General features: G+C 35.6%; 5 protein-coding genes across 6 annotated transcripts in view; 2 read left to right on the top strand and 3 right to left on the bottom strand.

Annotated features, from left to right (window-relative positions):
* The window catches only part of LOC142334720 (uncharacterized), a 75,404-nt gene that overhangs the window by 12,230 nt on the left and 40,254 nt on the right, over positions 1-22,920 (bottom strand). The gene's annotated exons all lie outside the window — the stretch shown is intronic.
* LOC142334713 (helicase POLQ-like) lies at positions 43-3,809 on the bottom strand. The gene is made up of 2 exons (XM_075382957.1): positions 1,956-3,809; positions 43-1,470 (listed from the first exon to the last, which is right to left on the bottom strand). The coding sequence occupies exons 1-2, from the start codon at positions 3,676-3,678 to the stop codon at positions 182-184; spliced, it is 3,012 nt and encodes a 1,003-aa protein (XP_075239072.1). The 5' UTR covers positions 3,679-3,809; the 3' UTR covers positions 43-181.
* LOC142334722 (cellular tumor antigen p53-like) lies at positions 15,936-18,008 on the bottom strand. The gene is made up of 3 exons (XM_075382973.1): positions 17,482-18,008; positions 17,076-17,180; positions 15,936-16,753 (listed from the first exon to the last, which is right to left on the bottom strand). The coding sequence occupies exons 1-3, from the start codon at positions 17,988-17,990 to the stop codon at positions 16,264-16,266; spliced, it is 1,104 nt and encodes a 367-aa protein (XP_075239088.1). The 5' UTR covers positions 17,991-18,008; the 3' UTR covers positions 15,936-16,263.
* LOC142334718 (uncharacterized) overlaps positions 18,105-22,920 on the top strand; it is a 279,385-nt gene continuing 274,569 nt past the window's right edge. For both annotated transcript variants that reach the window (XM_075382969.1, XM_075382968.1), the window contains exon 1: positions 18,105-18,134. The gene's annotated coding sequence lies outside the window, so the exon portion shown is untranslated. The remainder of the gene's footprint in view (positions 18,135-22,920) is intronic.
* LOC142334721 (peroxisomal biogenesis factor 3-like) overlaps positions 18,111-22,920 on the top strand; it is a 308,737-nt gene continuing 303,927 nt past the window's right edge. Inside the window, exon 1 of the mRNA XM_075382971.1 lies at positions 18,111-18,137. The gene's annotated coding sequence lies outside the window, so the exon portion shown is untranslated. The remainder of the gene's footprint in view (positions 18,138-22,920) is intronic.

Raw genomic sequence — 22,920 nt, 5'->3', positions numbered from 1 at the left:
AAGGGTAGCGTTAAACAATGAAGTAAGTTCTACAAGAAAAACTTATCTCATGGAAGATTTTTAATTTAAAAAAACAGCGGAATCAAGATTTCTATTCTATCAGATCAGAAAAACAAAATTTAGAGGACAAATAATTACAATTTCAAAATCAATATTGCACTTTAATGGTAATAATTAATTATTACTCAATTTTCAAGTCAGCAGGAACCACTTTTAGTTCCTCTGCTTCGTCTCGCAGAGCATCAATTTTCTCATTTAAGACCAGCTGGGCACCTTGCACTAAGCCTTTACAACCCGTGAACGTGATGCTTCCTTCCAACGCTTTCATGACGTCTTGTGGATTAGCATTGGCAACACAAGCCAGCGTCTTGTAGCCTGCATTAAACAGTTGCTTCGCTCGTCCGTACTTAACATGAGGAATTTCCATCAAGACATGGAGCTCTTGGCTGAATGTGAAGTTCAGTTTCTTTTGAATTACTTGAAGCAATTCGGTCAATGCCCAAAACTCACTGAGATTTTTGCAAAACTGCGTCAAATGGAAGCAGAAACTTGACGCTGAACTCAGTAAGTTCTGTACCAGACCTCTTGGCACATTGTACTTTTTGGCAACATCCCAAATATTTGTTGGCAGAACCAAATCATTAAGAATCATTGCACAGTAAAATTTGGCGAGGGTATGATCAAATTTGTTTAAATCTGATTTTGAACTTCCCGTTGCTTTAGATATTAACAGCCGCTCTGTAATGCCCAAAAACTTAGCGCACGTTACAATTGTGGAGTCAGCGGTTCCAAATAAGTTCAAGTAATGATTCCAATCATGGGACACATCTAATAATCCGTTTTCATCAGGAACACAAACGTACAAAAGATGAACATAGGAATCTACGACTAAGTGTTGGGAAGCTGTCTCTAAATCTTTGTATATATTTGTAACATTGTCCAGAGGGAGGGAACTTTTATAGCAAGCAGTTCCCAATTGGGTAATAGTTAAAGTTGACAGATCTTCACGTTCGTCGGCGTCTTTGATCATTTTCATCAGACCGAAGTCAATTAGGTCTTGTAACAATCTGGTAAGGTCTATTTTCAATTCACCTTGCTGTTTGGCTGCAAGCGTTGATGACAGAAACTCTTGCACGTCATTTAGAGACTTGCAAACATTCAGGCCAACTAGTGACAACAGAACTGATTTGAGAACATTTGTGTTTTTTGAAAGTAAGCCACTCTTACAGTACTCAGATTCTTCGCGAACTAACTTTTCAATCTTGCACCTGTCCGAAATTTTGTTGACAATGAGAATAGACTCTCCCTCGGAGGAGAAGCCAGTTCTCCCTGCCCGCCCAATCATCTGTTTGTACTGAGTTGGGCTGATGAAGTCTCTTCCCACATAGGGAGACCTGATAATAACTCGCTTGGCTGGCAGATTGACACCTGCTGCTAGGGTTGAGGTGCAACACAGAAGACACAACACACCTAGAACAAGTAATTATGGCCAGGTTTGGTGATACAAACAGAACTATAATAACCACAATTGATTTTGAATTCCGAAGATCAGAAGTCACCCAATTTAAAAACCGTCCAGAAGTTCTGGTATTCAGTTATGTTATGATCTGCAAATTTGTTCAAAGATTAACATATTGACGATTATTTGTTATGTTACCGTGACCATTTAGTCAGTGATACCAAGCTCTTTCGATGAGTTTTTGGTGGATATTTTTTTGTAAAATACTTTCGGGTTCAGATATTTAAGAATTCTTCGCTAAATTTGGATCTATATTACAAAACAGCCTAGAAGCAGCACCCAAAGACATAGCAAAGAACGAAAAACAAACGTAGTTTCAGACCAATGTATACCGGCTTGAATTTCAAGGCGCGCAATCAGGACCGCTTTCAATGTACGTGATATTCGACATGAAATACAACAGCAAAAGTCAATTTCTGGAACTTGATAGTTGTACCTTGAAGATAGGCATCTTCTATAGCCTTTCTTTCATCCATTGTCAACCCAGAGTGATGATATGCCACTCCGTATGGAATACATTTTCCCAGCACCGCGCACAAATTGCCGTCTGCGTCACTTTGCAGCTCATTAACGAGCGCCTCCCTCTCCTCCTTATTCACAGACCGTAGTGCTGGAGGCATAAAACTGCAAATCAAAGATGCCACGTTTTCGCAGTTTTTCTTGCTCGGACAAAAGACCAGACACGAACTTTCCGGTATAACTTCACTGCATAAGCCTACAACATGGTCGGGATCCTTGAATGTCTGCTCTTTTGTGTAATTATACGACGACATTCTTTCCATTTCGAACAAACTTTCCTCAAAACCACTTAAAGAACTGCTACTGACTCTAAAAATTGCGTCCGAGAATTTGAACATTTGCTTCAGTTCGACTGGTCGAAATTTATTAGTGTAAATATCAGCATGTAGAAACGACGCGACCTCGTCAATATTTTTCAATGTAGCAGTCATTCCGACAATATGAGTTTTTGGAGAAACTCGCATCAATTTACAGAGCATAACTTCAAGCCCCGCTCCTCGATTAGAACCAGAACTAGACGCATCTTTCTCTCCTATCAAGTGCAACTCGTCAACCACTACAAGCCCGATTCTATCAAGTCCTCCAATTTCTATCAAACTGTTAATCAAAATGTGCACTTTTTCAATAGTACCGAAAAAAATTGTACTTTTGCTCCTCTTCTTTGGCGGAATTTGACCTCTGCTACCGGCGTACTCGTCTAATACAAAATCAAATTCCGTTGCAAAAGGTATGAAACCTTTGAGCTTCTCTTGAACAATCGAAACAAACGGGAACACGAAAATCGCATCTTTGCCATTCGCAATCACTTCTTTCAGCAACAAAATTTCAGCTACCAAAGTTTTTCCACCACTTGTGGGTAGAGAGTAAATCAAATTTTTCCTGCATTGAACCGATTTTAAATTTAAACATTCGATTTGCCAATCAAACAGTTTGGATATGTTTCTAGTTTCTTCGAAGATTTGCTGCACCTGCTCGGGTAGACCAAAAAATGACCCCAAATCATCAGCAACTGAACCATGGTTGTTTTGATTATAGCTTGAAGTGTTGTCCAGTGGAGAAATCGTTGAACTAATTTGGAAGTTACCAGCCGAGGTGAACCCTGTGAGTTTCGGTCTCTTAGACTGTATTATAGGCGACTTAAACTCTGGTGTTGAAATTGCCTGCATTCTTTTCTTCCCATTTTTGTTTGAACAAATTTCAACCCTTGATCCACTCACACATTTTGCAGAAGGTGACCTCAACATATATGGACTCTTCGTTGACCTCTTCACATATTTGCCAACAACTGGCGTTGACGTGCTCTTCTCTGTAGCCTCATGAGCAATATCATTGATACCTTCTGAAGTTTTGGCGTTAAATTCTGTTTTATTAAACAGCGATGAGCTCAAATTGAACACACTGTCGGATAGGCATTGAGATCGCTCTTGCAACGGTTCACTTTTTCGCCGATTTCCATTGTTGCTTATAAAGCCTAATTTTTCTCCAGATGCATGCTCGGATACATCCGGCTCAGGAAAACCAGATCTGCAGCTGGTAAGAACCGGGCTGATACTTGTGGGGGATGAGCAGTCTGTACAGCTGCTATCTTGAGAGTGACCCCGTTGGGCGTCTAGCCTCGATTTACATCTTGACTTTCGCATTCACAAAAGATGTCATCTATTGAGCCAACTATTTCTCTAATCTCAATCAGAGCATGTCAAACCTGAAAGCTATGAAACGTTGCCGACATCATCAAATGATGTAACAACCTAACAAAAATACCGTGAAGATAAACCTGAAACGTTGAAATTTACAAAACATTTTATTTCAATATTTAGCAACTACAGTTTTAAGTTGTCATAACTCTCTAGTGGTTTAGCAGTCGACTAAATGTAAAACATAACCCACTAATACTAACGCCGGACGATTGCTCTCGAACGATTGACTGGGGCTTGTTTTTAATGTAGCGGTATCTAGTAGCGGTTTAATGGCTTAACTCAGCTAGCTTCAAATGACGCTATTAGAGCTTTTATAAGCCACTGCTACAATAGTTAACAAAGTAAACGTTAAAATCGCAGAATTAGATAGAAAGCTACCTGAATTCGAAAGGCAGTTACTGCGCTTGCTGCTTTCCTTCAATTTTGCTATGAGTCAATAGAGAATCGGTAGAAATTCAGGTGGTCTAAATTCTAGAAAAAAGAAAAGATACAGATTTCTGATTGAAGTTTGCCTACTTTCGATTTTAAAAAGGCAAGTTGAAAGCAGCGAGAAATCTCTTCAATTTGATCTTCAAAAACATTGCACTCCACAGTGCAAATGCTTGCTTGAAATGAAGAAAATATAATAAAGTTGAATAAATTTCACGTGGTACTCGATTTACTGCTTTTTATGGAAAACTCCCAAACTTCTATCCAGATTTACTTCTATACACACAAAAAGTACTTTCAAAAGTACTTTTGTCATTTTTTCTAGAATCTAGACCAATTAAATTCTATCGATTCCCAATAGACTCGTAAAAAACTTAAAGAAAACGGCAATTGCAATGTTATTGAAAATGCATCTCAAAAACAAGTAGCTTACTTACGTATTTCTTGGATTTGAACGTTTGCAATTGAAGTTAGAGCGAAAATAAACAAAACTTATTTCTGAGCTCTTTTCATTTGACTTTTTAATAATGAATAAGAGCAGTTTCGATCAAGAGCAAGAATGCCGCCTGTCAGAGAATTGAAAGATGGTAACTGTCAAAATCATAAAAAACTTCGAAAATGTTTATTCAAAAAGAAATTGAGAAATTGGAGATGAAAGTTGTTCATTTTTAGATCTCATAAACGGAAACTTCCATCTCATCGTATCCGAATTGAGGGAGGGGCTCTCGATGTATGGAAAATTTTTTATCCGAAGAATCAAGGAATATCAAACTTAAGCCTCTACGCCGCCGTATACAATGTTCAAGGCAGATAAAGAGCGCAATTGCTTTATGGAATAAAAAGACTCACTACAAGTACAAAAAAAACAAAGAAATGATCAAAATAAAGGTGATTTTAAATTTATTTGGTTTGCCTTGTCAACGAAATTAACTACTGAAATATAGAAAATTTCATTACCGCTCATGCTCACAATTTTCCCGAAATTGGATTAAGATTGCTTTTCTATTTCTCTCAACTAGAGACAGTTATGGATGTTCTTCCACAGCAAAAGGTGATAATCATTTACATACAGCTATTTGTTCCGAACCCCACATTAGTGCGCAGGGAGGAACTACATACTCAAATGGTTTCTTTTAGTTGACGACTTTGGCCGATCGATATATTCCTAGTAGAGTTGTGAGTGGTATCATTAAAAAGAACGAACTTGGAATTTAAAAGATTTTATTTCGAATTCCGTTTTTTACAGGGAGTTATCGAGGTTTAAAGTTTTGAGAATATTCGACAGTTTTTATTCACGTTTACAGTACTTTTTTGCTAAAATTTGGCACAGGTTTGCTAATATAACTTAAAATAAGTTAAAATTTTTAACAGTAGAGTGTTATTGTAACAGTTAAAGACAGAAGAGCGTTGCTAAATTGTCTGATTGCAGTTTCTTTGGCTAAAAATTTTAATAAAATTTTCAAAATTCAAATAGTTTTTTCATCAAAAACTGCACAAAATATGCTTTTTTGGTCCACTTTGTTTAAGTTGCCGAAAAGCTGCCGAAAGTGGAGACCTAGAAAACGCTGAAAAAATCTCCTTAAATTCCAAAGGAGAGCTAGTTGAAACTCGGCGCCCTATAAGAGGCTTCTGGAATTAAAATTTTGCCGTTTTTCAAATTCAACTAGATAATTATACAAAATGCATTATTGTTTTTTTTTAATATTTGAAGTATTTCAATCAATAATTGGTCTAATTCGCAAATCTTTGGAACACTTGGTCGTTTTTTTGGCGCACGGCAAAGTCAGGGATAGGTTTGATATCATTGATTCCTACAATCAGAAATTCTTTAATTTAATTTTGGTGCTCCCTTTTTTCAAAATACATAACTTTTGTTTTTTTAATGTTAAAAATGACAAAATTTTTTATTCAAGGCTTCATTAATGACAGCTCCCAATTACGTAAAACTGAGGCGGAATGAATATATAATTTGTTTTCAGAGAACAATCATTTTTATCGCTTTGAAGAAGAGTTTTAGTAAACTTTATCTAAATTATTGTGTTTTGCATTCAATTGTTATTCTTTTTGCAGTCAGATTACTAAGTTTACCACTCAAAGATCTAACTGACTTCTTCAAAAGTAGTAAGTGAACCTGTACCATAGATTCGATTGCTACATAATGTCTCTTATTTCATTGAATGTATTTGTTTTAAAGAAATTTCAGTGATTTTTTAACTTGTCAATTTTTATATTGTTTCTGCCAACATTCAGCTTCGTCCCTGTTCAAACCTTTTTTCCTATAGAATACAAAATAATTTTTCGGCGGATTGTTTCAAAAGAACGTTTTTGTTGTTTTGGTACTACGAGTTTCCATGCAAAATTTTGTGATGTTTGTGCTTAATTGCCCATTTTTGCTGCTGTTTTTGCTTCTCTGGCAAATTGTCACACTACTTAACAATCTAACTGAAAAAGCTTTACAAAATTCGTAACTGAACACATCTATTGTTTGCATAACATATGGTTTCTTAAGGGCTGCGACACAGTTCCCTTGCAGAGTTTGGAGCTTTTTCAAAATACATAACTTTTGTTTTTTTAATGTTAATAATGACAAAATTTTTTATTCATGGCTTCATTAATGACAGCTCCCAATTACGTAAAACTGAGGCGGAATGAATATATAGTTTGTTTTCAGAGAACAATCATTTTTATCGCTTTGAAGAAGAGTTTTAGTAAACTTTATCTAAATTATTGTGTTTTGCATTCAATTGTTATTCTTTTTGCAGTCAGATTACTAAGTTTACCACTCAAAGATCTAACTGACTTCTTCAAAAGTAGTAAGTGAACCTGTACCATAGATTCGATTGCTACATAATGTCTCTTATTTCATTGAATGTATTTGTTTTAAAGAAATTTCAGTGATTTTTTAACTTGTCAATTTTTATATTGTTTCTGCCAACATTCAGCTTCGTCTCTGTTCAAACCTTTTTTCCTATAGAATACAAAATAATTTTTCGGCGGATTGTTTCAAAAGAACGTTTTTGTTGTTTTGGTACTACGAGTTTCCATGCAAAATTTTGTGATGTTTGTGCCTAATTGCCCATTTTTGCTGTTGTTTTTGCTTCTCTGGCAAATTGTCACACTACTTAACAATCGAACTGAAAAAGCTTTACAAAATTCGTAACTGAACACATCTATTGTTTGCATAACATATGGTTTCTTAAGGGCTGCGACACAGTTCCCTTGCAGAGTTTGGAGCTTTTTCAAGATACATAACTTTTGTTTTTTTAACGTTAATAATGACAAAATTTTTTATTCATGGCTTCATTAATGACAGCTCCCAATTACGTAAAACTGAGGCGGAATGAATATATAGTTTGTTTTCAGAGAAAAATCATTCTTATCGCTTTGAAGAAGAGTTTTAGTAAACTTTATCTAAATTATTGTGTTTTGCATTCAATTGTTATTCTTTTTGCAGTCAGATTACTAAGTTTACCACTCAAAGATCTAACTGACTTCTTCAAAAGTAGTAAGTGAACCTGTACCATAGATTCGATTGCTACATAATGTCTCTTATTTCATTGAATGTATTTGTTTTAAAGAAATTTCAGTGATTTTTTAACTTGTCAATTTTTATATTGTTTCTGCCAACATTTAGCTTCGTCTCTGTTCAAACCTTTTTTTACTATAGAATAAAATAATTTTTCGGCGGATTGTTTTTAAAGAACGTTTTCGTTGTTTTGGTACTACGAGTTTCCATGCAAAATTTTGTGATGTTTGTGCTTAATTGCCCATTTTTGCTGTTGTTTTTGCTTCTCTGGTAAATTGTCACACTACTTAACAATCTAACTGAAAAAGCTTTACAAAATTCGTAACTGAATACATCTATTGTTTGCATAACATATGGTTTCTTAAGGGCTGCGACACAGTTCCCTTGCAGAGTTTGGAGCTTTTTCAAAATACATAACTTTTGTTTTTTTAATGTTAATAATGACAAAATTTTTTATTCATGGCTTCATTAATGACAGCTCCCAATTACGTAAAACTGAGGCGGATTGAATATATAGTTTGTTTTCAGGGAACAATCATCTTTATCGCTTCGAAGAAGAGTTTTAGTAAATTTTATCTAAATTATTGTGTTTTGCATTCAATTGTTAATCTTTTTGCAGTCAGATTACTAAGTTTACCACTCAAAGATCTAACTGACTTCTTCAAAAGTAGTAAGTGAACCTGTACCATAGATTCGATTGCTACATAATGTCTCTTATTTCATTGAATGTATTTGTTTTAAAGAAATTTCAGTGATTTTTTAACTTGTCAATTTTTATATTGTTTCTGCCAACATTTAGCTTCGTCTCTGTTCAAACCTTTTTTTACTATAGAATAAAATAATTTTTCGGCGGATTGTTTTTAAAGAACGTTTTCGTTGTTTTGGTACTACGAGTTTCCATGCAAAATTTTGTGATGTTTGTGCTTAATTGCCCATTTTTGCTGTTGTTTTTGCTTCTCTGGTAAATTGTCACACTACTTAACAATCTAACTGAAAAAGCTTTACAAAATTCGTAACTGAATACATCTATTGTTTGCATAACATATGGTTTCTTAAGGGCTGCGACACAGTTCCCTTGCAGAGTTTGGAGCTTTTTCAAAATACATAACTTTTGTTTTTTTAATGTTAATAATGAGAAAATTTTTTATTCATGGCTTCATTAATGACAGCTCCCAATTACGTAAAACTGAGGCGGAATGAATATATAGTTTGTTTTCAGGGAACAATCATCTTTATCGCTTCGAAGAAGAGTTTTAGTAATTTTTATCTAAATTATTGTGTTTTGCATTCAATTGTTAACCTTTTTGCAGTCAGATTACTAAGTTTACCACTCAAAGATCTAACTGACTTCTTCAAGAGGTGTAAGTGAACCTGTACCATGCATTCGATTGCTACATAATGTCTCTTATTTCATTGAATGTATTTGTTTTAAAGAAATTTCAGTGATTTTTTAACTTGTCAATTTTTATATTGTTTCTGCCAACATTTAGCTTGGTCTCTGTTCAAACCTTTTTTTACTATAGAATAAAATAATTTTTCGGCGGATTGCTTTTAAAGAACGTTCTCGTTGTTTTGGTAATACGAGTTTCCATGCAAAATTTTGTGATGTTTGTGCTTAATTGCCCATTTTTGCTGTTGTTTTTGCTTCTCTGGCAAATTGTCACACTACTTAACAATCTAACTGAAAAAGCTTTACAAAATTCGTAACTGAACACATCTTTTGTTTGCATAACATATGGTTTCTTAAGGGCTGCGACACAGTTCCCTTGCAGAGTTTGGAGCTTTTTCAAAATACATAACTTTTGTTTTTTTAATGTTAATAATGACAAAATTTTTTATTCATGGCTTCATTAATGACAGCTCCCAATTACGTAAAACTGAGGCGGAATGAATATATAGTTTGTTTTCAGGGAACAATCATCTTTATCGCTTCGAAGAAGAGTTTTAGTAATTTTTATCTAAATTATTGTGTTTTGCATTCAATTGTTAATCTTTTTGCAGTCAGATTACTAAGTTTACCACTCAAAGATCTAACTGACTTCTTCAAGAGGTGTAAGTGAACCTGTACCATGCATTCGATTGCTACATAATGTCTCTTATTTCATTGAATGTATTTGTTTTAAAGAAATTTCAGTGATTTTTTAACTTGTCAATTTTTATATTGTTTCTGCCAACATTTAGCTTCGTCTCTGTTCAAACCTTTTTTTACTATAGAATAAAATAATTTTTCGGCGGATTGCTTTTAAAGAACGTTCTCGTTGTTTTGGTAATACGAGTTTCCATGCAAAATTTTGTGATGTTTGTGCTTAATTGCCCATTTTTGCTGTTGTTTTTGCTTCTCTGGCAAATTGTCACACTACTTAACAATCTAACTGAAAAAGCTTTACAAAATTCGTAACTGAACACATCTATTGTTTGCATAACATATGGTTTCTTAAGGGCTGCGACACAGTTCCCTTGCAGAGTTTGGAGCTTTTTCAAAATACATAACTTTTGTTTTTTTAATGTTAATAATGACAAAATTTTTTATTCATGGCTTCATTAATGACAGCTCCCAATTACGTAAAACTGAGGCGGAATGAATATATAGTTTGTTTTCAGGGAACAATCATCTTTATCGCTTCGAAGAAGAGTTTTAGTAATTTTTATCTAAATTATTGTGTTTTGCATTCAATTGTTAATCTTTTTGCAGTCAGATTACTAAGTTTACCACTCAAAGATCTAACTGACTTCTTCAAGAGGTGTAAGTGAACCTGTACCATGCATTCGATTGCTACATAATGTCTCTTATTTCATTGAATGTATTTGTTTTAAAGAAATTTCAGTGATTTTTTAACTTGTCAATTTTTATATTGTTTCTGCCAACATTTAGCTTCGTCTCTGTTCAAACCTTTTTTTACTATAGAATAAAATAATTTTTCGGCGGATTGCTTTTAAAGAACGTTTTCGTTGTTTTGGTAATACGAGTTTCCATGCAAAATTTTGTGATGTTTGTGCTTAATTGCCCATTTTTGCTGTTGTTTTTGCTTCTCTGGCAAATTGTCACACTACTTAACAATCTAACTGAAAAAGCTTCACAAAATTCGTAACTGAACACATCTATTGTTTGCATAACATATGGTTTCTTAAGGGCTGCGACACAGTTCCCTTGCAGAGTTTGGAGCTTTTTATTTTTGCCCTCTTTAATTTTTGTTATCGTATGCCAAATATTGGGTAACTAAAGGTCTCAAATATAGATGTCTAAATAAACTTAATAAATGGTATCTGTATATAGCTAATGGTTTTATTGATGTTCAATTTAAATTTCTACAAAAAAATGAAGTATTCGTCAACTTATCCCTTTCTGCTCTGGTTTCCGTTTTTCATATTTTACAATGTTGTATCATTTTCGCAACTTAGCCTCATTATTGAGAGATATTTTAATGTTTTGTTGAACCAAAAAATAATTCATCTGTTCGTTAAACGTTTTGACTGCTGTCTTCAGGGTCTAAACGATTTGTTTCAGAATAATTTTGTGAAATTTAGATACTCTTCATTTTTTGTGGTCCTTTTTGCATTCATTTTGTGATAGTTGTTTTACATCAACCCTTTATAATGTTCATAGGAGACGCAAATAAAGATTTAATATTCTTGCGAATAATTTTTTTTATAAATTGAATGGCTTCATAACTTTGGTTTCGTAAAGTTGTGAAATTTTTAGTTCAGCTTGTATTTAATGTTATCTTATAGGCTTATAAACTAGTCTCACTAATAACAGGCGCAATTAGTTTTCGAAGAAGGTTCAAGATAAACTCTCTACTCTTTTAGTCGAAAGCTTCTGTGGGCTAAGAGTTCTGAAAATATTTGTTTTTTTAAAATATATTGAATTTCTGAGATTTGCCAATCATTTTTCTGTTAACTTGTAGCGAAGCATCTCTATAGACAAGTCAAATCCGTTATCTATTGAACTACATGTTGCTCTTAATAACGGTTTTCCTCAAATGGTCTTTGTTCTTGGTACAACAATTGTTTAAAAAATATTCAGGATTTTTGCAAATTCGCCCATTTTTGTAATTTTTGTTTTCTTTTCACAGTATTACAATCATGGGCGGTCCTCTGGTCATTTAAAAAAAACGCAGTGAAAAATTTTTAAAGTTTTTAGTGAACAGCTTAATGTTTAATTGGCTGGGACATCGTTTTCCTTCAAACTTTTTCGTGCATTTTTTTTGCCTGTATTTGTCATTCTTTTTGTAGTCGTATGACATATCCTGGATAATGAAAGGTCTCAATCGCTCCCTATGGAGGTATAAAATAATCTCTTAATGATTTCATTTGATGCATAATGTTTCTAATCAATTTCACGATTCTTTTCAAACAAAGCAATGGTTTTATTAAACTTTGCCCTGTTGCTCATTTCTTGTTGACTTGTTACCAAGTCGCATTAACGAAAAGTCCTAAATTTTTTCGAATGAAGTAGAAGTTAATATTCGTTAGTATAAGCTTAATCTGATGCCATTTTCATTTGGTTACTAATAGTTTCCAAAAAAATGGACAATGAGTTTTGGTCGTAATTATTATTTGTAATCATTTGATTTTTATCGCCGCCTTTTCTGGTAGTCAGATTATGGTAGTCACAGGTTTCATCTGCCCTCTAAAGTAGATTGTTTTATTCGTGTAGTAGTTTAATGAATGATATTTAATTTTTTTTATCTCTTTCTCATTAGATAGACAATTAAGTGAAAAATGTAGATGAGCGGGGTCGGAACTTTATGTGCGAACGCAGATTACCGATCCTCCTTGTCTTTCTTAAAATCTCTGAGTTAACAACGAAGAAGCTGCCATCATAGTTGAAAATAAAATTAGCAAAAGTGACCATTGTCTACTAAGAACATTGAAAAAGTTTTGACATTAATAGACGTCTTTTCACATCATATAATCTAATGTTTGGGAAAAGCATCCCAAATTTCATACATAATTTTGGGCAATACATTAATGCTAGACATCTGCCCTCAGATAGAAAAGAAATTTCTTTCAAAAAAAACGTGAGAAAAAAAAGAAATCTTCATCTCTAAATTTCCCCCCCCCCCAAAAAAAATCATAAGTACCCCGAAAAGTTTAAATTTTTAATCAAAACTACCTTTTAAGAGCTTGAGAGCATGAATATATATGGTACCACTCTCATCTCTCTAATATATGAAAAAAGATAGCCGGCCTCAAATAAATTTTCGCGCCATTTCGTAAAGATGCTGTGAATAGAGTAGGTTTTACTGCTACTCGCGTCTGTCATTATTTGGAGTTCAATTTCCAATAGTCAAAAATTATCATTTGTTTCACAAGTTCAGCTTCAGTGCTTTGTAATGTTAGTTACTCTTGGTCTTGGGCTAACAATAGCTAAGTCTCCTACCGACCTTTACTGAAAAGCTTTCCGGTCACTAAATTTCTGCGACAAAAACAGAGAGGTGTTATTAACAATCTCGCAATAAAAAAGCCAATCGGTGGAGCAATTTCTACTCCAATTGTAAAGAATGTATTTGCTTTAAGATCTAAATGACAGATTCTTATCGGCCATCCTTTTGCTTTTCGTAAATGTTCAGTTGTGTTATTAACTCTCCCTAATCCGAACTAATTTTCCCATGACAGCTCTCATGTTCTGCTGCAGTAGATATATCGATCTGTCAGAACAGACAGATTCCGAAATCTCAGTCAGCATATAGTTTTTTCTGTACCACACTTTTTTATCCACAGGAAATATAACAACTGCAATGAATAGACATCATTTTTTCAAATTTTTTATCATCAGTTTTTAACTCTGAGTTTGGTTTTCCGCTGTTATGTAATTTTTATATGGTAAAGAATGTGAAAATAATCAAAAAATAAGCGTACAAAAATTTGAAAATGAAGTCTATTCATTGGCTGCAGTTGTTTATAACACCCGAGGAGACAAAAGTGTTGTACAGAAAGAACTATATGCTGACTAAGCTTTCAGAAACAGTCTGCTTTGACAGGTCGAGATATATATATATATATATATATATATATATATATATATATTTTTCCTCAACCAAGCATCACTTTGACGCACAAGTGTACGAAATTTCGGTGGTCACTTGTCTACAGTAGTCGATTTTTAGAATATTTTTTTCAGTAAAGCTTTTCGCCCAGCAAAATATTTTGCAATTCCTTGCCAAAAACCATATTAAAATTTACTTCAAAAAAATGCCACCAAAAGAACTGTGGTTTCTCAGTGATCTGTTATTTCAGCGAATTTAAGAGCCACGACAGGAAACCGAGCGAAGACTGTATTAATATCCGACTAATTGGCATTTTCAAAGGCTCTTTTCACTTTCCATAAAAGCGCAATCCTGAAAGTATCAAATTTTTTTTGTTAACCATAAACGACTGATTAAATTGAGGAGATTTCAAAATTGCAACTAGTGAGTCATTTCAGTATCCTTTGAATGTCTCAGAACACAGCGGAGGTGACGACATGCTCTGTTGCTGACTGGGAAAAGAAACAGTTCCTTGCGGAAACAGTTGGCCAAAATAGAAAATGAAAAACAAAAGCGTCGCAAGATCCCAATTTTATAGTTAACCTTAAACTATTCAGGTAAAAATGGTCTCTATGTGTTTTCTCGACAGCAAAGGATCCAAAAATTTTCTAATGTTTGATGATAAGCAGCGGGAAGATGAACTGTTGTGGTCACTGTTCTTGGTGAAGGCTCATGACTCCAGGCGACATTGTTCAAAGTTTGGAAGGAAAGCTGGTCGCAGGAATAGCATTATCTTGATTTTGTTGGCTCTGTTATGTCGATTTACAAGCTCGATCAAGTATGACCAGCCGGAGTCCAAAAGATTAAACATTTCCAGGATAAAAAGAGTAAAAAAGAGAGCTCAGTTTTGAATCCTGGAAATATAGAGTGTTCTCCTATTTTACAGGGGGTAAGCTTGCCGGAGTCCAAAAGATTAAACATTTCCAGGATAGAAAAGAGCTCAAATAGAGCTCAGTTTTCAATCCTGGAAAAATAGTGTTCTCCTTTTCTACAGGGGGTAAGCTTGCCAGAGCAAGCTGACAAATGCCTATTGCAAAATCTATCGTGCCTGGCTATTGCATAGCCAAGCCCGTGACGTGAAACAGCTTTTTCACAATGAATGTTTACTATGCCTGTTTTACAATATGGACTTTTCCTCTCTGTATGATACACATGTACACCTAATCTGTTTTTTGCATCAGTTGGCAATTCCTTTGCATTCAAACAACGAGCAAATGATGGAATGGGTGGCGCTGATAAACATTGCCCCGAAATGACAAAGATTGAAATCTCGTCTTTCGTATCAAATAGAGACAAAAGACGCGATTTCAATCTTTGTTTCTGTTTGTCATTTTGGGGCCATTTTCATCACCACCACCCATTCCAGCTCTTGCTCTTTGTTAAGGGTGCTTAAGGAATTAAAAGTTAATTTCACATTACGGAGCAACAATTTCACAAACATTGCGGGGCAAAGATAAGCCAGGGTTCGAAAACCTGAAAACGTTTGAAGTAATGTTTTGCATAACAAGATTAATTGATAAACTCTGCGACAAACACTCCTCGGTGAAGCTACAATTTTTCGTTTTAAATCAGTTCAACAAAAACATTTTTTGTTCAACTTTATGTTCATTAAAACTTTTTATAATCGCAAAAGTTTGCCTACAATGCAAGTCTCCATACTGAATTTTGGAAAAACTTTGTGGTTCTGTGCTAGGATAGGTCTATATTCGACGCATAGAAGCATATGAGAGCAGATGTCATATCAAGTTTTAAGCGTTTAAAAATTGGTTTTTGCTATTTTATCAGCAGTGACAATTGGTATGGCTCAAGTATAAAGATTTCTTTTCATAATTTCTTTAAAAAAGACAATCAAAATGTTTGCTTCAAACCTCGTTAGAGAGCAATTAAACAAAAATTTGATTAAATGACAAGCGATATTTAAGCAAAAAAAATTACGTCGCAAACGTAAATGGCACGAAAACAAAGGATTTCGTAATTTAAGTTTTTCTGCCGAGGGGTGCTCATAATAACTAAGGTTAATGACACTTTTGCCATTTGTCAACTACTGCATTTTTTGAAAACGAGGGAGGCAGTGGCCATTCATGGCTCAGTCTCAACTTAAGTTGTCAATTTTTAACATTTTTTGCTGATCTTGCAAAATTATTTATACTTTTTCCTGTTATACGTTAAAACGTAAATAACCTTTATACGTTTTCGTTTGCTTCTTTAAAAAGTAATTCTTTACAAAGTATATTTGAGCTTTCAAAACTCATAGAAATGAGGTAATACAAACATTCAATTTGCTCCTTGATTTCAGCTTATGACAATTCTACACGGACAACTGTTATCGCACCCTGTTAAGATAGCTGATTGTCCGGCTTTTCTCAGCACCATTATTGCTATAAACGCTATTATAAATCACTGCCTAAAATGCAACAGTGAGTAGGGATGCTTTACATCTGTGTCATTATTAAAGACTTCACTAAAGCAACAACAAATGTAACAAAAGGTTGCGATGAGTTGATTCACAGTTTGAATGACTGTGGCATAATTTGGAAAAACAAATCAGGCTAGATTGTTTGTCGGAGTTGTATTTCCACTGTCATTGGAAGATCTAGATGTGACCCTTGAACGAAAAAAGTATCCACCCGTCGCATCGTATGAATCGGCATTCTCCAAGAAAGCTTTCTGCATGTAGGCAAACCGAGCCAGATCTTCATTTCGCACTTCGATGCAAATCCTAAACACTCCATCTCTATCCGGATTCAAGCGATAGTCGCTAGTCTGACAGATATGTTCTGGAACTTTAGGAGGCGTGGGAACCGCGTCATCTGGGCAAACTGCAAGAGGTCGTTTTAAACTTGAGGCCTTCGGATTGCGACGATGGTTCTCGTTTACTTTCCTCTCTTCATTCTTTCTCTCTCTGCCAGGACAGGTTGATATCTTGAGGCCGATTGTACGTCTTCCAATTACATTCTGCTTTCGCTCCAAAGTACAACAAAGTCTGACATTTTGTCTATTGATTCCCCCGATGCACGTGCTTAAGCAAGCAAAGCTAGAACAAAAAAGAATGTTAGTGCCAGTAACGGCAAAGAATTCTGGTGTCTTTCCCCATCAACGTCACCCGATTAGTGCTCATACCCCCCCCCCCCCTCCCACCGTAAACAACCCTGGTAGGTATTGCGGGAAAGACTTGATTTCTTTACTAATGACTTATGCTCAGACCTTGACTTGAAGAAGTACCATTTCAATTGATAACTTAGGTTTCAGTTAAAAAGATTCGACAATAACTCAATAATCTGAATAGCTCAATTTAAATGAAATGGAGTACTGCTTAAAATGAATTATCGCCTCCACAGACATCGACAATTACGAACCTTATAAAATGCGGTGACTCGAGCACATTATCCTGGAGCGGAATTACAACCGAAAGCCTCCCCGTTGTCGGATCTTCCTCGTACATGACACCTACACTATTGCACCTGAAACATCATTTCAGCATGAGACGCGACTTGAAAACCAACTCATTTAGGGTTAGTGATGGGAATATGTCATCTGCCACATAGCCATTCTACAATTTCCCATTATATTTTGTAACATTTTTTTCATAACTTTTTCAAACTCCATATATTATAACCTATATATTTGTGTAACAAATCACTTGGGGTAGAGTAACAACAATTTTCTAGAACATTCCATTTTTTCTAAATCGCTTGGTACCCTTTAGCAACACAGGTTAAAAAACCAGAGTCAAAGTATCTTGAACCTAGAGACATCAGTTACCTGACGATATGCTTCTCATGTGTTAAATGATCCTCCTTCTGATGGTAAGGACAACGTACCACTGGACTTTGTAAGTATTGTGACGATTCGAAAAGAGGCAGCAACCTAACTTTCAACCCTGATGTCAATCTGTTGACTTTAAAAGTAAACAAACATTCAACATTCATTTTGATAAAAATTTTATCCAATATTTCAGAGTATGTACAGTTCGCTTTTGTAGCAACGTTTTCAATATCACGCTGTATATCATCAGGAAGCGAAATCGAAAATTCAGATCTGCCTGCGTAATTTTCCACGTCAGGCGATTTTCCTGTCGCACTGATATCTGTGGAAACAGCACCGTCGTCTGATGAACTCGACAAACAACTCATATCGATTGTCATGTTGTTTTCAGTTTTGATAAACTCATTAAGTTCTTGCGAAAACGCGGAAGACGTGTTACTGTTAGTAGAGAGAGTTCTAAGGAGCACAGGTTTCTCTTCATTCATTGTGGTACCTAAAAATCCCATTGAATGTCAATCATTTTACAATTTTTCACGGAAACTTCTTTTTCATTTTCTCTTAAAATATGCCAGATGATGGAATTCTTAATATTCAGTTCGACTCAAGATCCACTTGTTTAGCCTAATTGTTGTGATAAACTTATTAAATAGTTTTAGGAATGAGCCAGCGAGGCATGCTTGATGACAATGAGATACCTGATTGTGCGGCAACATTGAACGAAATCAATCAAGCTGTGAATTTGATAAAAGACAATGGCAACATTATTGCACTGAAGTGTCACAATGCCGTAGAAGATATTAAAGACAGAGTTCTGGAATTGGAGCGATAATCTAGAAAGACCTGCCTTATCTTCAATAGTATTGATGTTGGAGAGAATGTTTGGAATACGGTGCTGAACCTGATGAACAACGTTCTTCAAGTGCGGATAGAGTCCTGGGATCTTGCTGCATGTCATGGTTTGAATAATGAAAAAGTTGCGCCTGTGACAGTGAAGTTTTTGTATCATCAGCATCGTGACCTTGTATGGCGACGCAAAAGTTTCCTGAGAAATATCAAAAACAGCAAAGATCTGCCAATTTTTTGTGGAAGTGTGAGTTTTACACGTATGTAAAAAATAAGTGTACTAAAAACCTTGGGTTTCAAGGTCAAAGATTTAGTTTAAATTTTAATTTATTACTTGATTAATGACTGACACAATCTTGATAGGTGTCGATAGATTGAAATAGACAAAGCTTGGGCTTCGAGCAATACTAACAATTGTGACATATCAGTATTTACTTGGTTAATTTACCACGGTGATAGAACCGATGTTGGGTACGGCCAAAACTGAGGATAAAACTCATTCATTGAATAATAAACCTACCTTCAGAGTCAATCACTCAAATAAATCTTCATTTATTTGAAACCATTCTCTTCTGCTTTTATCTACTTATTAATTAAACTTCAATCCTTGTATTTTAAACAAGTACCACGCTCAATTTATTGCGCACGGGCGGCTGCTATAGTGGCGACAGAGAATAAAAGTAAATAGAAAACCACCACCCAATAATATTGAGCGTTGTACTAATTTCCAAGAGAAATCTATTTTTTTTTGTTTGAAAACCAATTTTTAAACTCGAGTTCGACGACCCGGAAGAGGAAATGTGGACTGCTGTCGGGATTCGCCAACAACAACTGCCATCTTGGAAATTTCAAGTGAGTACTCCCTAAAAATTCGAATAGCATAAATCAGGGCGTACATGTTTTTTTGATAATAAAATAGCGTTCAGAAGTATTTTAATTTGACTTAATTTGACTTAAACTCAAGCATTAAACCTTGAGTTTTTTTGCATCTATTGTAGAGGGAATTAGAGTTTCAGTCACATTTAAAAGCTGTTAACTAGAGTGTCGGAAAAATAGTTCGAGTTTCGAACAGAATTAGTGATATATTTTGAATAACAACAGCTTTTAAATAAAATAAGGATGGCGCGGCACTCCTCAAAACCGCTGTTACCGGAACCGTTAACTGGACGAAATGATTTCGAAAGTTATATTACACTTTTTGAGCTCTTGTCACAACTTAAAAAGTGGCAAAGAAAAGAAACAGTAAACGGCGCCGAGACCGAAATCGATGAACGGCCGCTTTATATCGCGTTAAGGTTACAAAAGGCGGCTATTGATTTCTATCGTACACTTTCGGAGGACACTAGAAATAGTTATGACAAAACCGTAAAGGTTTTCAGACAACATTATAATGAAAATCCAGTAGTGTTCCGGGGGAGGCTAGCTAGGGGAGTCCAGCAGCCTGGTGAAAAATTAACAAATTTTCTCGGTGATTTGCAAACTTTAGCCTTGAAAGAATTCCCTCAGGAGTCTGATGAGATAAGAGAACATCTCATTTTGAGGGGATTCTTCGCAGACATAGAAAAGAGTCAGGTGCGACTCGACCTGAGAAAGAACTTGGGTGACGCGGATATGACTTTAGACAGAGCTTTAGAAAGAACATTACACATTGAAGCAGTCACGAGAATTGAGGAGGAGGATAATGAGCCCTGGGTTTCTGCCATCCAGTCGAATGAAAACACACAACTGGTTAATTCGATTAACGATTTAGTGCGAACACTGCAGACTAATCAACCTAATAGGCAAGAGAATCAAAAGTTTTCGTCGCAAGGAGCGCAGCCAAAAGAGTTTCTGCGCGGTAGTAAGCGAGGTTCAAGAGAGAACGGAGATAGAAATAGAAGTACTAATAGCTATACCAGAAGCATCGCTGAGCATAGATGAAACAATTACGAAAGTAGAGCGCGTTCGCTAACACCGGGAGGTGAGAACAGAAGCCGAGATTGATCGCACGAGAGTCGTGCCGAGCAGTCGAAGGCAGCGGTCAGTTTCGAGAAAGAAAAATGTCGCCGTTGCGGTCAGCGAAAACATGCATCTAGTGAATTCAAAAACTGTTTCGAATGTGGGAGCCCAAATCACTTCAAACGAAATTGTCCGTTTTTAAACGAGTATTAGCTGGAAATGGCAGGGCTTCATTTTCAGCCGGCTACGTAAAAACCTTGCGTGGCGCAAACAGCCCAGTGGAGGCGCTGTTTGCAAAAATAATCTTAAAAGACAAATTGATAATGGCCTTAATTGATAGTGGAAGTAGTGTTATTATTATAAGCGACACACTCTACAGGCAATTGGGGGAACCGAGCCAGATCAGAATGTGCAATAAAAATATAATAGCTGCCAATAACGGGAAAATGCCTATAATGGGGTCAACAGTTATTCAAGTTCAACTTCAGAAATTTACATGTGAAATAACAGTTAAAATTCTAGTGACCAGAATTGAGATAACGCCTTGTTTATTAGGCATGGAATTCTTGTACAATTTTGACTGTATTCTAAATCTCAGAAAGAACGAACTTTTTTGCGGGGCAATTGGGAAAACCTTACAATTGTCCCCATCCCAACGAAGTAATAAGAATCTGTTTTTAATAGCTGCTGAGGATCACGAATTACCGCGTCGCTGCGAGGGTTTCATTAAATGCAAAATTATCGATGAAGAAGGTAACATAACACAGCAAACAGAAATTATAGTCGAACCCTTGAAGTGGTTTGAAGACAAATCACACTTATTAATAGCGAGATCGCTGAATGACATGGTTGATGATGTCGTATGGGTTCGAGCTCTGAACCCTACATTGGAATCAAAGAAAGTTTACAAAAAAGCGAGAATCGCATGTGCGGAAAACATTGAAAAAATTTCAAGAGTACAACAAAATAACCCTGACAATAATAAAAAGCATAGGGACGAATTTTATTTCGAGAAACACGTGAACTCAAGTTCAATGAGCTTGTCTTGTGAGGAAATGACAAAAGCGAGGTCACTTTGCACAAAATATGAAGTGATATTTTCGCGAAACTCAAATGATATGGGATTTTGCGACCGAATTTATCATAAAATAAAATTAAAAAAGGATGCTGTGCCATTCAGACGTACATACGGCAGCATGAGTTTTGAGAAAAGAAAAGCCATGAAGAAAATTGTCGAAGACTTGGAACAAGATGATTTAGTCGAACCAACACACTCTGATTGGGCAGCACTATCATTACTGGTACCAAAAAAAGACGGAACCTACCGCTTAGTTGTAGACTACCGTGGTCTAAACAAACAAATAGAGAAAACATGCTGGCCTTTACCACAAACTAATGAGGTTACTGATTCACTGGAGGGAAAGATGTACTTCTCAAACATTGATCTTCTGTCGGGATACTTTCGAATGGCGCTGGAAGAAGAGAGTCAAAATGTAACAACTTTTAATACACCTTTGGGCCTATTTAAGTGGAAGAGGCTCCCTATGGGACTAGCTTCTGCACCAGGAGCTTTTCAAAACCTAATGGAATTTATTTTTGCTGGTCTCTCTAACGAAGTAGCTTTAGTTTATCTAGACGACGTTATCGTTTTCGGAAGAAATTTCGAAGAACATCTTAAACGGTTAGAGCTGGTTTTCCAACGTTTATCGGAGAATGGATTAATGATGAAAGGATCAAAATGCAATTTCTTCCAAATCGCGTCAGTTTTTTAGGAAATATTATATCTGAGAGTGGTGTCGAGGTCGACCCAGAGAAAGTAAGAACGGTAGAAAAAATGAAAGAACCATTATCCCTAAAAGACGCCAGGGCTTTTCTGGGCCTTGTGGGCTGTTATCGAAAATTCATTCTGGGTTTCGGAAAAACAGCAGAACCTCTTTACAGGTTACTAAATAAATTAAATAAATTTGAATGGAGTACAGAGTGCACAAGTGCGGTAGCAGAGTTGAAGAAAAAGCTTTTAGAAGCCCCAGTTTTATGATATCCAAACGATAGGGATCAATATACATTAACTACCGATGCATCGTTGACAGCTATCGGAGCAATTCTTACATAAAAACAAGGAACTGAGGATAGAGTTATTGCATATGCTAGCAAAACGTTGAGTAAAATTCAACGAAACTACTCAGCAACTAAGCGGGAATTATTCGCAATAGTTCATTTTACCCTTTATTTTTAAAACTATTTACTTGGTCAGCATTTTTTAATTATAACGGACCACAGGGCTCTCGTGTGGATCTATAGTTTTAAAGAACCATCTATAGTTTGCGGTATGGTCGCACAATGGATAGAGAAACTTGGGCAATTTAATTTTGACATCAAGCATAGAGCTGGAAAGAAAATCCCACACGCTGACTGTCTTTCGCGCATAAACACAGAAGACGAGGAACAACCAGCTTTCGTTAACACTATTGCGCTAGACGTAGAGCAAGACGACACCGACTATAGTAGTCGAGGTTGGCAGTTACACAAACTGCAGAGAGTAAAACTGCGAGATTCGCAGCAAAGTGACAATATACTCAAAGAAGTATATTCATGAGTTAAAAACAAAAAAAGACCCAAACCAAGGCAAATGAGAAACGGAGCTTCAAAGGAGTT

Source organism: Convolutriloba macropyga, chromosome 2 (genome assembly GCF_964194025.1).
Source record: "Convolutriloba macropyga chromosome 2, txConMacr16.3, whole genome shotgun sequence".
In the NCBI taxonomy this organism is placed as follows: domain Eukaryota; kingdom Metazoa; phylum Xenacoelomorpha; order Acoela; family Convolutidae; genus Convolutriloba; species Convolutriloba macropyga.
The sequence above is the reverse complement of the archived record's forward strand: the minus strand, read 5'-3'. Positions and strand labels throughout refer to the sequence as shown.

What these genes read in the sequence shown, in the direction of transcription:
- LOC142334713 (XM_075382957.1), bottom strand. Translation starts at nt 3,678, where the DNA reads ATGCGAAAGTCAAGATGTAAATCGAGGCTAGACGCCCAACGGGGTCAC. An exon ending in AGAAGATGCCTATCTTCAAG is followed by an intron (nt 1,471 to 1,955) that starts GTACAACTATCA and finishes TACTTGTTCTAG; the next exon opens with GTGTGTTGTGTCTTCTGTGT.
- LOC142334722 (XM_075382973.1), bottom strand. Translation starts at nt 17,990, where the DNA reads ATGGGATTTTTAGGTACCACAATGAATGAAGAGAAACCTGTGCTCCTT. An exon ending in CATGAGAAGCATATCGTCAG is followed by an intron (nt 17,181 to 17,481) that starts GTAACTGATGTC and finishes ATGATGTTTCAG; the next exon opens with GTGCAATAGTGTAGGTGTCA. An exon ending in GAGTCACCGCATTTTATAAG is followed by an intron (nt 16,754 to 17,075) that starts GTTCGTAATTGT and finishes TTTTTGTTCTAG; the next exon opens with CTTTGCTTGCTTAAGCACGT.